Source organism: Dreissena polymorpha, chromosome 8 (genome assembly GCF_020536995.1).
Source record: "Dreissena polymorpha isolate Duluth1 chromosome 8, UMN_Dpol_1.0, whole genome shotgun sequence".
Lineage (NCBI taxonomy): Eukaryota > Metazoa > Mollusca > Bivalvia > Myida > Dreissenidae > Dreissena > Dreissena polymorpha.
This window is the reverse complement of record NC_068362.1, coordinates 83302785-83318554: the sequence shown is the minus strand read 5'-3', so window position 1 is coordinate 83318554 and position 15770 is coordinate 83302785. Positions and strand designations below refer to the sequence as shown.

General features: G+C 36.9%; 1 protein-coding gene across 1 annotated transcript; it reads right to left on the bottom strand.

The window, feature by feature from the left end:
* Nucleotides 1–4097: 4097 nt before the first annotated feature.
* Nucleotides 4098–15118, bottom strand: LOC127840699 (protein mono-ADP-ribosyltransferase PARP14-like). The gene is made up of 6 exons (XM_052369112.1): nucleotides 14987–15118; nucleotides 8670–9967; nucleotides 8159–8296; nucleotides 5389–5624; nucleotides 4875–5092; nucleotides 4098–4444 (listed from the first exon to the last, which is right to left on the bottom strand). The coding sequence occupies exons 2-6, from the start codon at nucleotides 9946–9948 to the stop codon at nucleotides 4372–4374; spliced, it is 1944 nt and encodes a 647-aa protein (XP_052225072.1). The 5' UTR covers nucleotides 9949–9967; nucleotides 14987–15118; the 3' UTR covers nucleotides 4098–4371.
* Nucleotides 15119–15770: the final 652 nt, after the last annotated feature.

The window sequence follows — 15770 nt, the reverse complement described above, 5'->3', positions numbered from 1 at the left end:
TTCCTGATGAAAAGCCCTGCATTCTTATCTACCAAATTGGCAATCGTAATATACTGAATATCACCGGAACATTCGTAAGATAGATCAAATAGTCAATTCAAAACATCGGCTTTTGGTTTGATAATGGTTACAAAGTTTTTGTTTTGGGTATTTCTCCACAAATCACTTGCAAATTGATGTGGGTAATAACAGGTATTGTGTTTGTTACGATGTATTAGGTTGATTGAACTCGATTTTATAGACATACGTGAGACATAATTTTTTTACATTAAAATGTCACTTAACAAGAAGAAATCTGAGCTGTACATATGTACTTATAAAAGCTCAGAGCATTCAAGAAGAACTATTAGAATTACATAATGAATGATGACAGGTCAGATGAGTTGACAATTATGAAACTGTCATAAAATGGTGTGTAACTTATTTTTAGCTGTTCGCAATTTTTTTACTGTACTTACATACGCCTCTTCTGTTGCCACAAGAGTACACATACATGATGCAACTTTTGCTTGTAATCCACTTGAAATACAGGCTTAAAATATTTAAATAACACACAATGTAAACTTCGTTCCTATTTTTCAGTCTTCAATTGAAGAGCCGTAGGGCTACTTACTACTGATGTATAGTGTTGGGTCAGGACGGCCCAACTACAACAGCAAGCGCCGGGTATCTTTATAAGGTTGTTTCTGTAACGTTAATACATAGAATCATAAAAATCAAATTACTCTGAATTAATTCTATTGCTTTTTTTCACACTCTCCGTACTCTGTCTCAATTTGGTCAGTGCAGTCTCAAAATATGGTCACTCACTCGTATTCGTTTTGATTTCCGCAACAAAATGTGTAAGCCTGTTCATTAAAAATAAAAAACGAAGTCAAGCTATGTCCATAACTGTATATTTTTATTTGACGGTATTCACTAGCCGGCCAGACCGTCCGCGTGTTTGCGCTCAGATTCACCGCTCTGATATTTTCAACCCACGTGCTCGATACGATCTACTTCAGTATCAAAATGCAATTGCCACGTGGGCTGTTGATCTTTTGGATGTTATTTGAATTAAATAAACCGGAATGAATTTCATATATTAATTGTTACATATTGTCCTTCGTAATAAATAGCGAAGGGACTGATGTCGACAGTGGACTGCAATAACTTCTTAGCAGGCAAGCTCAGGTGGGCTTTAAATGGTATATAGCTGGGAAATTATATAACATAGGCAACGTTAGGGCCCAATTGCTAATATTGGACCCATATAGAATCAATCAGGCAAATCAACACGAGTTCTTAAAAAGTTCGCCCATACAGGGACCCAGTAAGTAATCCTATGTTAGCCCGAAAAAAACACTGTATATGGTCTAATAGAACAGATGGGTAAAATGTAGGACCTATATGGGTGTCTTGAAAATGTAATACCCAGAGAATGCTTATTTAGGTCTCAAACATGCAAGCCCATATGGACCCCAGCAAATAAGATCTGACGGGTCCACCATGTGCCCACTGAGTTCAATGTTCTCAAAGCCTCACGCATTGAGAAATACAATTAATCCATGTACGATACCCTAGCTCTTTAAAAAGAAACCCCATTATTTGTTCTTTATAACAGGCGCGGTTCATAGACGCAAGAATTCATTAGTTTCATAAAAGTACATCTCTAGTTTGCTGGTTTCTGAAATCTTTAGTGCCACGATCAGGAAGTGAACCGGATAAATCTGGATTGGCATTGCAGTATTTTTTACAACTCAACCAACTAAACCACACCATGCTGAATTAAGTAAGTGGGTATAGAAATAATATGAGTATATTACATTCTTTATAATTAATTACACAAACATTATTATGTAAGTTATATGCATAATGGTTTTGCCCGGTTATTATTCATATTACTTTTTGTTACAAGTGGAAAGTGTCGTCCCTGATTAGCCTGTGAGGACGGAACAGGCTAATATGGGACGACACTTTACGCACATGCATTAAGTCCGGTTATCTCAGAGCAGATTCGTACTTTTTCATCTTTATTCAGATGGAATGATGCCGCCTTTTCCACGTTCACCAGACAATGTAAACTTTAGTACAACCATTGTGTGAAAAGTAAAGGCAAAACGGTCTTATTGCATTTTCTACGCACCAATCGGAAACTGTTTTATTTAATTCATATATATATATATATATATACACATTTTATAATGCAAATGTAAGCTATGGTTACTGGAGTTATACAGCTCGGTATAACTGTTGAAAATTACGTGCCTTTTTTCAAATAAAAAATACAATATAAACCTGTAGAGCTGTGTTGTGTTGACATATTGCAATATACGTTGAGCACTGTATTGATTTTACAATTTACCCAGAGAACTGTTCTGACATTTTGCACTATATATTGAGCGGTGTGTGACATATGGCAAAGACCTTGAGTACTGCGTTGACATATTACACTATACGTTTAGTACTTTCTTGAAATAGTATAATATACATTGAGTAAAATATAAACATACATGCATTGCAATATATATTGAGTACTTAGTTGACATATTGCAATATACCATGAACACTGAGGTGAAAAATGGCTTAATAACTTAAGTAATAAGTTGACATATTGCAAGACCCTCATCTAAAAAAGGACCGATATGATTATATGTCGGAAATATGACTGTTGCATGTGGTGGCAACACTTGAAGACAACGTCAATGTAATACTGAATGTCGCAATGTACCCCTGAATTAAATTGCGAGTATGTGTTGGGACAAAGTTTGATGAGTGGATGTGCAGTTAACAACGTAAAAAAAATACTTCATATGATATATTTGAGTTGTGTTCTGAGAAAACTGGGCATAATGCATGTGCGTAAAGTGTCGTCCCAGATTAGCCTGTGCCGTCCGCACAGGCTAACCAAGGACGACTCTTTCCGCTTTTATGGTATTTTTAGTTTCAAGAAAGTGCGGTTTGCACAGGCTAATCTGGAACGTCACTTTACGCACATGCATTAAGCCCAGTTTTCTCAGAACGCGTCTCATTTAAATACTTCAAAATAAAAATCCAGAACGTGAAATTTTCAGAAGACGATACAGCATTTTAATAATTGAGATGTAAGACAATATTACACTGAAAACATAAATATATAATCAAGATTGGTACATACGATCTGCTCCATATACTACATAGACAATGCGCATATAACTTCCAATACAAAATAAAATCACAATTATAACGAAATGAGTGTGAAATACTGATCATTTATACAATATTCAGTAACATTGGCAAAACATCAAAATGAAATCAAACGCTTTCTTTATTCAACGTAATTTCCGTTCAAAATGATCTGGAAAATCAATCTCAGTAGGAATCTATGAAAGGGTTCGTTATAGTTTGTGCCCAAACACAATAATTATAATACTGACCTCAGCACCTGGGCAGTCTGTAATAAAGTTTTGTCTAAACCCTTTGCATGCTGGGAAATTTGTCGTCTGCTAAAATGTCGTCTGCTGAATTTCTAAAATCAGCATTTTCTTCGATTTTGTTCAAAGAACATTGGCAAAACATCAAAATGAAATCAAACGCTTTTTTTATTCAACGTAATTTCCGTTCAAAATGATCTGGAAAATCAATCTCAGTAGGAATCTATGAAAGGGTACGTTATAGTTTGTGCCCAAACACAATAATTATAATACTGACCTCAGCACCTGGGCAGTCTGTAATAAAGTTTTGTCTAAACCCTTTGCATGCTGGGAAATTTGTCGTCTGCTAAAATGTCGTCTGCTGAATTTCTAAAATCAGCATTTTCTTCGATTTTGTTCAAAGAATACTTTCAGAAGAGCAAACAGTTTGGATCCTGATGAGACGCCACGTTCTGTGGCGTCTCATCTGGATCCAAACGGTTTGCAAAGGCCTTCAAAATTCGATTCCCGCACTGAAAGGGTTAATCTGTCATGCGTCAAGGTGAATAAAACTTATATGTTAGGTTTTGAAAAACGCTTTGAACATAATCCCAGCTTAGAATGACGTGTTATATAACGATTTTATTGAGTAAATATCTATAAACATATAACTGAGATATAGTACACTCAAATTTAAGAAATACAAACATATCTAGTTCGGTGCATTGATATCAATATTATGTCCTACATATTAAGCATTAGGATTTCACTTAAATGGCATAGAGAATGTAACGCGTTGTTCAATGTTATATCCTCTCTACACTATTTCTCCTCTTATTGTTCATATATTTGCTATATATCTTATAGATACATATTGCGTAATTTCATCGTTATCATTTAATAAGGTATAGACCGCTTTAAACATAAACAGGAGTCGATGCACAAACGTCTACGTCCGTCCTTTGCATGACAGGTGATGGCCACTCGTTCATTCATGCATTCATTCATTAACCCCTTTGGCAGCCAACTCCTCTTGCACACGTTGCAGATACGTAGGGTCCGGGTAGCCAAATCTGTCAAAATACAATGGCAGTCATTTGAAATACTTATATTGAAGAAGACCTCTTAAAGCTGCATATATGCATACAAATATACCGTTCCGACTCGAAATGGTACACACTTTAATATAGTTTACATTACCACATACCTCGACATACATGTATACCTACCAAAATAGGTATGTACAAAAAAGTACATGTACTCGTACATTCGGATAGATGCTTATTTTGATACTTACTAATGTACCAAATGCTGTTAAAACTCTATACATTGAAACGTTTCGCTGATGCAAGATTAAATACTCAGAATTATTATTAACATAACACAATACCAAGTCACAATCATTATTGCACAACACACAATCACTACCACTAAAATCCTTTTACTCGAAGGCCGCCGAGACAGATATTTCAATTAACGTTCGTAGTTGCACGATGTACGTACCCCTCTGGTCCGCCGTAAGGTCGGGTCTTGTGGTGAATGTCATTCCACGTGACTACGCCTTCCATTCCGCTCGTCCTCGATTCGCCAATGGTGAAGATCAGACGCCGATCGAACGCTCTCCTCAGCAAGTGAAGCACGCGCCTGCCTTCCTCGTTATCTGGCAGGAAAGCTCGTCTCCTCACGGCATCGTACGATCTGCCAGGTCGGGGATGCTCCGGCTGAAGAGACAATGTACCACCATGGAATGTTTGCAGAAGAAATAATACTATCAACCACTACATGTATTATTCCACGCTAGACATAAGTGTTAAATAGTAAATGCCAAATGCATACCCACTAAATAATGGTATAAAACATACTACATATGTGAATACATCGACTAAAATTAACTACAATTTAAATATGGAATTATTAGAAATGAGTAATAAATTGCAGCGCCATTGAATGCACGTACATAAACAGACACACAGAAACATATGTATCTAGTTTAGTTTTGCGCGAAACGCTGACGTACGGTTTGTTTCCCGGCTGGAACATCGTACACGATTTCTATCCTAGAACATTCGTCATAGCCAGGTAAGGAATATGGGCTAGAGCGGAAGTACATATCTGCTGGGGGCTGGTTACCGGTAACTGTGCCAAAGGTTTTGCTGCAGAAAGGGCATTGCGGCTTCACCTTCTTGATATTGTCTGTGCACTTCTTGCATAGTTGATGATTACATGGAAGGGTTACAAAGTCTCGCACAGTCTCTGAGCAAATTGGACACTCTGAGTCCGTGGTAGATGTAGCCGATGCGGCCTTTGCGTCAAATGTAACCGACGCTTTTGCGTCACTTAACTCTAATGATGTGTGTTTCGTCCAACCGTAGTTTGAGGCCGAATTCGCTCCATTTAATACTCCTTTTTGTGCTTGAGGGCCTTAAATGCAACGTGCAATGCGGATTTCTAATATAACATGTATATTATGTCATTAGTATCCAGAATTTATTTGCAAATATTAATATTTCGTATAATTGCAAGCAGCAGCTTAATAATATCCAAATAAATAATGACTAATGATACCCATGCAGACTGATTATGAAATCAATTGATAATTCGAGAAAATATGTTCTTGTCCGTGTGCAATTCAAACTGTAATATGTATAAACGTAAACCAATGACATAATGTACGCTTTTCAAGTTCGTATATGGTATCAGACGACATGCGCCGTATTGGTAACACTAATATAGATATCTTGAGATTATGTTTTATGCTGTAACTGTGTGAACGGAATTTGCACATTACCCATAACCAACAGATGAAGTATAAACGGATGAAAGAAAATCTACAAATAGTCAAATACATATGTAACTAAGTGTACGAATTGTATAGCATTGATATTGATAAGACTGTAGCAGGTTATAAACAACGTATATATAGCATACAATTTGGCATATTTACTGTAACACATTCGATTCTCAACGTCAACATAAAATGATTGAGAAATCATAATAAACACTATATCACATCAACACAGTGTGATTTCTCTTACAAGTATAAAAGACATATGTCTGTGTAATGTATGTCAAAAAGAATGTGTCAATTGTTTAAAAAAACAAGTATATTGTTTTTAAAATAAAGAAAAGTGCAATTCTACACGATGTAAGGGTCATATGATGAGTCAATGAGACACATTTCATGGGAAGGAAATACAAAATATGTGTGACTACATACTAGTGCAGATAGAACGAATTTCACTCGTAATTGCTTTGACAATGGTCGGGTTTGTATCAACCACGTGGATTTCCTTAATGTTTACGTCATCTTTTGTCACACAAAAGTCAAGTATTTCTTGAACGAAATTCTTTACCGGTCTTCTCAAGTCTTGGATTTTACCTGCAAACAAAGATCTAACAATTAAGATACCGTGTCATTTTTACAAATTACAATAAAGTAAGTTAGTTAGTTTATTTAAAGTTTGAACATTAGTAATCAAAGTATAACATACCGAAAAAGATGGAACATGGATTTTGAAATAACTTTCTATTGCACTATGTCTACCGCAATTTAAACTTTGTTGAAACCTTTCACTACATAGCACACGTAAACATCAGTAATTATGTGCATGCGCTATACACGATTTACTGTTACATAAAAGTCAATTTATTGAGCGCTAAATTTTTATGATGACCTGTCTACTTCACGTGTTGTGTGTTATGCAGGCAATTGGTTTCTTGCAATAAATAAAGTAACACACGCTTTTATCAGGTTTCTCTCCTGGCTATGCAGCTGAAGAAAACACTTGGAATATATTTGAAGGCGTTCTTTGACGAGAACCGATACAATAAAATCGTGAAGTTCAGATAATCCGAGCGAAGAACAATTACCTGGCAACAGGCATGGAAGCGTCACGCATTTGTATGAATTATTTAAAAAGTGCAACAGCTTCTCTGTACGCCATGACAGACTGTTCAATGACTGCGCTGAATCATCAAAGTGACTTCTCTTGTGAACAATGTGAACTATCCTCGTATTCGACAATTTATCACCTTTTCCTTTAATAGAAAATATTGCTCCTTCATCCTTATCCCTGTGAAAATAACATGAGCTGTTTAAGAACTTGTACTATTATTTCAATTCATATTAAAATATCAATTGATTATCAAATAAATATTACACAGTTTTGTCATCGGTACAAACATGTAAGGTATTTTTTCAAATATATACAACTGTACGTACAAAAGTAGATCACTCGTCATGTTATGATATTAAACAGTGATAGCAAATGTTGGCTGAGCAGGCCTTTGGTGCAGGTTTTTAAACGACAATAACGTGATTTAATAAAACCAATCTGATACATTCTTGTAGTTGTTAACTGATGTCACGTTATTTGACATTGGCTACGATTTCTCCCTATACAAATTTCATGGTGCGATTGGTAAGTTAAAAAAAAAGTTCGCAAATGAAATCGCTAATAGAAAGCTGCATCAAACATATTGAAGAAAAAAATGCCTGCGGCATGGATCCTGCTAAGGGGAAAAATGTGATATCTAACTCCAATCACTAAAACATTACCTAAAAGCCTCAAGCTGCTTTTCGTAGTAAGCCTTTCCGACCTCGTTCGCTATCAGGTCCGACAGGACCCCTTCACACGGACAGGTTATCGCATCATACGGTGCCTCCATATCGAGAACAGAGCCCTCATACACGAACAATGTGACGTCTATCGGCAACGAACAAATCATTTTCTTCTTTTTCATCTTTGTGGTTGTTTCTTTAATAATTTTAATAACTGCTGGGTTACTTGCTGGACCGCCTTTAGACGTCGAGGAAGCCGTCTTTTTCAGGATACTTTTACTTGCGACTGGAGTCGCTGCGACGTAGTGATTGGCGTTCTGAAAATCCAGTTTGCTCGGATCTTCCACCCACACCTGATGTGCGTCTTTTACCATATGTAAGATTTCATCATTCAAGTCCACAAAATGAATTTCTTTAAGATGCTGAAGATCGTCACGGCTTGCAAATGTTTCAAAGGCTTTTATGTACATTTGCGCACACAATATTTTCGGAACACCAAAAAGAGCTGTAAAAACAAACACAGCATATTCAAAAAATGATAATGATGATGATTATTATAATGATGAGGATGATAATGATGATGACGATGATGATGATGATGATGAGAAGGAGGATGGATGGATGGATGATGGTGATGATGATGATGATGATGATGATGATGATGATGGTGATGATGATGATGATGATGATGATGATGATGATGATGATGATTATTATTATTTTTGGTGTTCACTTGCCTGAACTTATAGCCGGTAATGCAATTCTGGCCCAGCCTCTATGTTCAGCGACTTCCAGAGCGTTGACAACGGTATTGTGTAAATCCCTGGTGCAGTGATCGCGTCTATCATCATAATCGTACCATTGTGGACCAACTGCATGGATGATTGCTTTGTATTTCAGATCACCTGCGCCAGACACAAAGTTCTCGGTTACATTTACTTTCTTATTATTCGCAATAAAACGTTGACATTCGTCATTTATCTTTTTACCAGCCGCCTTTGCTATATAATAGGCAACACCACCACCGTGAGCTAGATGTTCGTTTGCAGCATTTACGATAACATCAATTTCAACCAGTTCCGTTATAGACTTCTTGTAAACGTACACCGTCAGTCTTCCCATTATGAAACAATATTTTGCATCATCTCCTTTCCCTTTTGTAAAGCCCTGCTTGCGAGGTATTTTAGATTGTCCAAAAGACGCTTCAGCTGGTGGAGCACTTGGTAGATTTAAATGTTTACCTTCGGTTTCAATACTTTTTTCTTCTGTTTTGTCTGAATTGTCCAAGTTGGTAGCTTTTTCAGCCGTGCCTTCTTTTTCATAATCATTGAGATCTTTGTGGGAATGTGCCTCTGGTGAAGAAGAGTGTTTAATGTTTTCATTTAATTCATATTGTTTTATTGATTCGCCTTTTGAACAAGCTTCCCATGCCTGTTGTCCTTCTTTGCACCCGTTTTCCGAACGACTTAATATCCGTAGTTTGTCATTGTCAATAAACGCAACAAATGTTGAATATTCGTTCCTTACAAATGCCTTGGCTTTCTGTAAAAACTTTTTACCAACAGTGATCTCCCGGTTAACGGATGCTGATAACGCTGCCTCAATTTTATTGATTGTTGTCTTTATGTCTTTGTAACCATTCAAAGGAAACGATATCGTCGTTACTTCATCTTCTGTCTTGACCGATATCGATGCAAGCTTCTCCATAGCATTTTTCTCTTCCACAAACAGATAGCGAAAAAGTGTAGAATCTTGACCTTTCAATGACCAGAAAAACTTTCCGTTTGTTACACTTTTGTTTAATGTCTGGCATTTTATATCACTCATTGCTGCCAGATTATCCACTATGATTTGTGCAATATCTTGTTCGGCTTCTATCTCCAGTGACGATGTTTCAGATCCATCAAATTGAACCTGAATCCCATCCTTTTTGAGTTTTTCTACCACTGACTGTATCCCACCTGGAAGGGTCATTAACTTCTCAACTATCGATTTAGAGACAGTCACTTTCTCCATGGTGATTAACGCGTGGACGCTAAAGAGCCAAAAGCGGTATACGTCATGCTTTAGAATTATCTTAAATCTCTTGTCACTTATTCTGAGCTGCAAAAAAGTACACAGAAAATGTGTACTATCAGCATTAAACACTTACACATTAAATACTCAATATGAAAATGTAACGATTGGAATGGTTTAAAATAATTATACTAGCATGAAAAAGGTTGACACATTATTGCTGAGTCCCGTGATTCGAACCCTGGATTTCTGAGAGTAAAATCTAGTCCATTTGACATCGATGAACAGATAAAACATATCGGCAGAAAGTGGAAGTACAAGCTAAAGTTACCCATAACAATGTGTAACCTTTATGTCTCTAAATAATACTTTCTTGAAATTGTATTTAGTCACCAAATTATGAATACTGTGTAGATGCATATCGGTGGCCTTTCTGTAAAATGCAGCCTCTCTGTTCATTCTTCGCTGCCTCTCTATCATAAACAAGAAAATGGATGATCGTAATTCACAAAACAGGTAAGAAAATCTAAAATTAAAACCCGTAAACACATTGGTGCTTAAACAGAGGTGGCCCACGAGTTGAAGCATACATCCCGCTACAGGTTCACAGTATATAATCCGCAAGTCCAAACACTTATCATAAACTCTATCGTAGATGGAATGATGACGAAGCTGATGGAACAATCGTCCATACATGCCGCTTGTATGACTTTTTAACATAGCTTTTCCGTAATATTTCAAATATCTAGTGTCATTGATATCATCTTTATGATCAAATCTTAACGATCCATGTTTATTACAGAGAGGCAGCGAAGAATGAACAGAGAGGCAGCATTTTGACAGGAAGGCCACCTATATGCATCTAAAATTAATGACGCAGTATATTTTTTATTGAAAATGAAATGTGAACACAAGTTATCTTAATATTATTCTTTCGATTCATGATATGTTAGCAAAGTCATCCTTATAAGCTTCTTTCACCTCAAAGCTTTTCGGCCGAGCTATTCGCAGCTAAAACTTTTCTCAAAGAAAACGAAGAGTCGGTACTAATGTTAAATGATTTCTTCACTATTTAATTTGAGTTAAACTTTCTTTCCTTGGTTTTCCCGTTGCAGGTTGTAAGTTGTTAGGAGAAACACAAAACAGTCATTGATTTGTTAATAAAATTAATTTATTTCAAAGGCTTTGATAACACTCTAAAACAATACTCCGCTCAGATTTTAAGCATAAAGTGTGTTGTTTAGACGGTGTAAATCGACCGAGAATGTTATCAAATAAGTTACGATCCGTTTATACCCATAACTGAGTGTGCCATTGCCATATTGCGCCATGCTGTAGTGCGCGTTGTTTGAATTAATCTGGATTTAGTTAAAGGTTTGCGTTTTGCTTCGGTTAAAAGCAAACTCAAAACATTTTTATAAAGTTTTGGTGCTATGGAAGGTTTTGCACAGTTTTGAAAACACGGAGGATCTTGCAGTCTTATACAAATGCTTTTCAACCGAATTATTACATACAAAGTATAACATACAAAGTATAACATACAAAGTATAACATACAAAGTATAACATACATTTGAAAATCGATTTAATTGAATGTAGTATTTATAAAACATTTATATCACGAATATGACCGCTTATTTAACCAACGTAAGCCGTCACAAAATACGTATGTTGTTTAAGAGTACATGCGCTTTCAGTATGACATGTTTGACAGTATTCATTGCAGGTTATTCATTTAACGCTTATAATTAACCGGCTAAAATAAAAGGTTGTCCGGTTAATGTTTAAGTAATCGGTTGCGACCAAAATTATTACAAACTAGAAATGGCGCGGCAGAGGCCGACGCGAATATCAACGCTGCATGTTTGACCCAGGGGCGCCCCAGGGTTGGTAATGGGGCCATGCATAGTTGAGATTTACCGTATTCTCATAAAAGAAGTTCAGTATCAATTGGAAGTGAATCGGTGTAGAAATGAAGAAGTTATAGTAAAAGGCAATTTTGGGTAGGTGTGGCCTATGTGGGCGGGGCGCCCCAGGGTTGGTAATGGGGCCATGCATAGTTGAGATTGACCGTATTGTCATAAGAGAAGTTCGGTATCAATTATAAGTGAATCGGTGTAGAAATGAAGGAATTAAAGTAAAAGGCAATGTTGGGTGGGTGTGGCCTATGTGGGCGGGGCGCCCCAGGGTTGGTAATGGGGCCATGCATAGTTGAGATTGACCGTATTGTCATATGAAAAGTTCAGTATCAATTTGAAGTGAATCGGTGTAGAAATGAAGGAATTATAGTTAAAGGCAATTTTGGGTGGGCGTGGTCTTTGTGGGCTGGGCGCCCAATGGTTGGTAATGGGGCCATGCATAATTGAGATTGACCGTATTGTCATAAGAGATGTACAGTATCAATTTGAAATAAATCGGTGCAGAAATGAAGAAGTTAATGTAAAATAACATAACAAAATGAGGGAAAATCTCTGACCCGGCCCCAACCCAACCCCCATAACTTTTGACCCAGGGGTCAGATCAAATTTCCAAATAGTGCAGGGTCGCACATATGCTCATAGCTACCACGTGTGTAAGTTTCAAGGTTCTAATGCTTATAGTGTAGGAGTGACAGTGGCCAGGACGGACGGACGGGCGGAAGACGGAGATAACCACAATATCCCCACTTTTTGTTTTCCACGAAAAGCGTGGGGATAATTAGTACACAGTAATTTCTTAAGTATTCTATGCATTTTATTATATGCCGAAGTTATTGATTTTACGTTTTTGGGCTAGATACGCCTATTGAATTGCCAATGTTCAGATCAGTTTATCGTGCTCATCAACATGAAAGTCAAGCTCAGATTTAAAGCATAAAGTGTGTTGTTTAGACGGTGTAAATCGACCGAGAATGTTATCAAATAAGTTACGATCCGTTTATACCCATAACTGAGTGTGCCATTGCCATATTGCGCCATGCTGTAGTGCGCGTTGTTTGAATTAATCTGGATTTAGTTAAAGGTTTGCGTTTTGCTTCGGTTAAAAGCAAACTCAAAACATTTTTATAAAGTTTTGGTGCTATGGAAGGTTTTGCACAGTTTTGAAAACACGGAGGATCTTGCAGTCTTATACAAATGCTTTTCAACCGAATTATTACATACAAAGTATAACATACAAAGTATAACATACAAAGTATAACTTACAAAGTATAACATACATTTGAAAATCGATTTAATTGAATGTAGTATTTATAAAACATTTATATCACGAATATGACCGCTTATTTAACCAACGTAAGCCGTCACAAAATACGTATGTTGTTTAAGAGTACATGCGCTTTCAGTATGACATGTTTGACAGTATTCATTGCAGGTTATTCATTTAACGCTTATAATTAACCGGCTAAAATAAAAGGTTGTCCGGTTAATGTTTAAGTAATCGGTTGCGACCAAAATTATTACAAACTAGAAATGGCGCGGCAGAGGCCGACGCGAATATCAACGCTGCATGTTTGACCCTGGGGCGCCCCAGGGTTGGTAATGGGGCCATGCATAGTTGAGATTTACCGTATTCTCATAAAAGAAGTTTAGTATCAATTGGAAGTGAATCGGTGTAGAAATGAAGAAGTTATAGTAAAAGGCAATTTTGGGTAGGTGTGGCCTATGTGGGCGGGGCGCCCCAGGGTTGGTAATGGGGCCATGCATAGTTGAGATTGACCGTATTGTCATAAGAGAAGTTCGGTATCAATTATAAGTGAATCGGTGTAGAAATGAAGGAATTAAGGTAAAAGGCAATGTTTGGTGGGTGTGGCCTATGTGGGCGGGGCGCCCCAGGGTTGGTAATGGGGCCATGCATAGTTGAGATTGACCGTATTGTCATATGAAAAGTTCAGTATCAATTTGAAGTGAATCGGTGTAGAAATGAAGAAATTATAGTAAAAGGCAATTTTGGGTGGGCGTGGTCTTTGTGGGCTGGGCGCCCCATGGTTGGTAATGGGGCCATGCATAATTGAGATTGACCGTATTGTCATAAGAGATGTACAGTATCAATTTGAAATAAATCGGTGCAGAAATGAAGAAGTTAATGTAAAATAACATAACAAAATGAGGGAAAATCTCTGACCCGGCCCCAACCCAACCCCCATAACTTTTGACCCAGGGGTCAGATCAAATTTCCAAATAGTGCAGGGTCGCACATATGCTCATAGCTACCACGTGTGTAAGTTTCAAGGTTCTAATGCTTATAGTGTAGGAGTGACAGTGGCCAGGACGGACGGACGGGCGGAAGACGGAGATAACCACAATATCCCCACTTTTTGTTTTCCACGAAAAGCGTGGGGATAATTAGTACACAGTAATTTCTTAAGTATTCTATGCATTTTATTATATGTCGAAGTTATTGATTTTACGTTTTTGGGGTAGACACGCCTATTGAATTGCCAATGTTCAGATCAGTTTATCGTGCTCATCAACATGAAAGTCAAGCTTTTTGTTTAAGCGTTATACGGTGACGATAGGCTTTGTAAACCAAGGACGGTGTTCATAATCATTGACTGGTAGCGACGTCAACTTTGTCGTTTTTATAATTATCAGAACTAAATTATCCTCACCATTTATTATGTTATTATTTAAAAATGTATACATGTGCGTTGTCAATATTCATAAAATGGTTAAGTACCCCTTTAACAGACTTCGTAGTTTACAGTTTGCTGTTTGCATTGTTCGCTTCTTTTGGCCTACATTTCATACCCATTTAATTGTGATCACTTTTTCCTTATCTTATGACTGAAATGAACATAATAATTTCACAATGAAAAACGAGTATGACGGTATTTATCAAAACTTAAGATGGTGCTATAATGATATGAAATATCGAGTTGATAAGTTACAGGTTAAAAAATGTGAATGCATTTAATTATTCAATAGTCGACAACATTGAAATGATTAGGAACAAACCAAACAATGTAACGTAATTACGTATTTTTATAAATGTATAGTTTACATATAAATGCTAAATTGCATTGACAACAAGTCACTAAATATCTATAAAAAAATACTTACACAAACAATGTGGACTCGTTATAAGTTCACCTTATTCCGAACGAGTTTAAACTATGCTGGCTATACTTTATACTTCCGTGTCCACTAAAGAGATATCGAACACTTACATGTCTACCTTGACGATCAATAAACTACACCGATCCGCGCATGGGCAATATATATTGATCTTCAAATCAATACAGAAAACATTTATGAAACGCTTTATTCATAACCAATGGCGGGAAAAGTTAAAGACAATAAATTCACTGATCCGCGGGACCGGTCTTCGATACCAAGGAACAATGTCTTGAGTAAAATAATAAATTATGTTTAAAGCGAACGGAATGTGTTTTCTTATTTAAAGTGTCACAGTGCGTGTTTGACTGCCACACAGATGGAATTATTCTTTAAATAATAAGTAAACAATATATATTTTAATTATGTTTTATTGTTTATAATTACAACCGATTAATTTAGACTCGTCGTATATGTGCCTTTGAACGTTTGGTAAACCTTTGCAATCAGAACGTACTGACACGCGCACTTTTTAGGAAAGCGTGAAAAGAGGTGAATACTATTAACACCAAAATGGACCTGTATGCATATTAAGTAATAATCTGATCAGAAAATATGGCAAGACGGGATTCTCAGCTAGTAGAGGCTCGCCTGCGAATAGACCCGGTGCTTGTTGATAAATTCCGAAGACTACCAGGCGGCATCAACGAAGTTGGAACTAAAATCATCCGTGATTTAGGCCTCCGCTATGAATACGACAAAGAACGAAGCCATCTCGATATCATCGGAC

Coding starts and splice junctions, on each gene's coding strand:
- LOC127840699 (XM_052369112.1), bottom strand. CDS start 9,948: ATGGAGAAAGTGACTGTCTCTAAATCGATAGTTGAGAAGTTAATGACC. Junction 8,297..8,669: donor ATTACCGGCTATAAGTTCAG/GCAAGTGAACAC, acceptor ATATGGTAAAAG/ACGCACATCAGGTGTGGGTG. Junction 5,093..5,388: donor TTCCAGCCGGGAAACAAACC/GTACGTCAGCGT, acceptor TTGTCTCTTCAG/CCGGAGCATCCCCGACCTGG.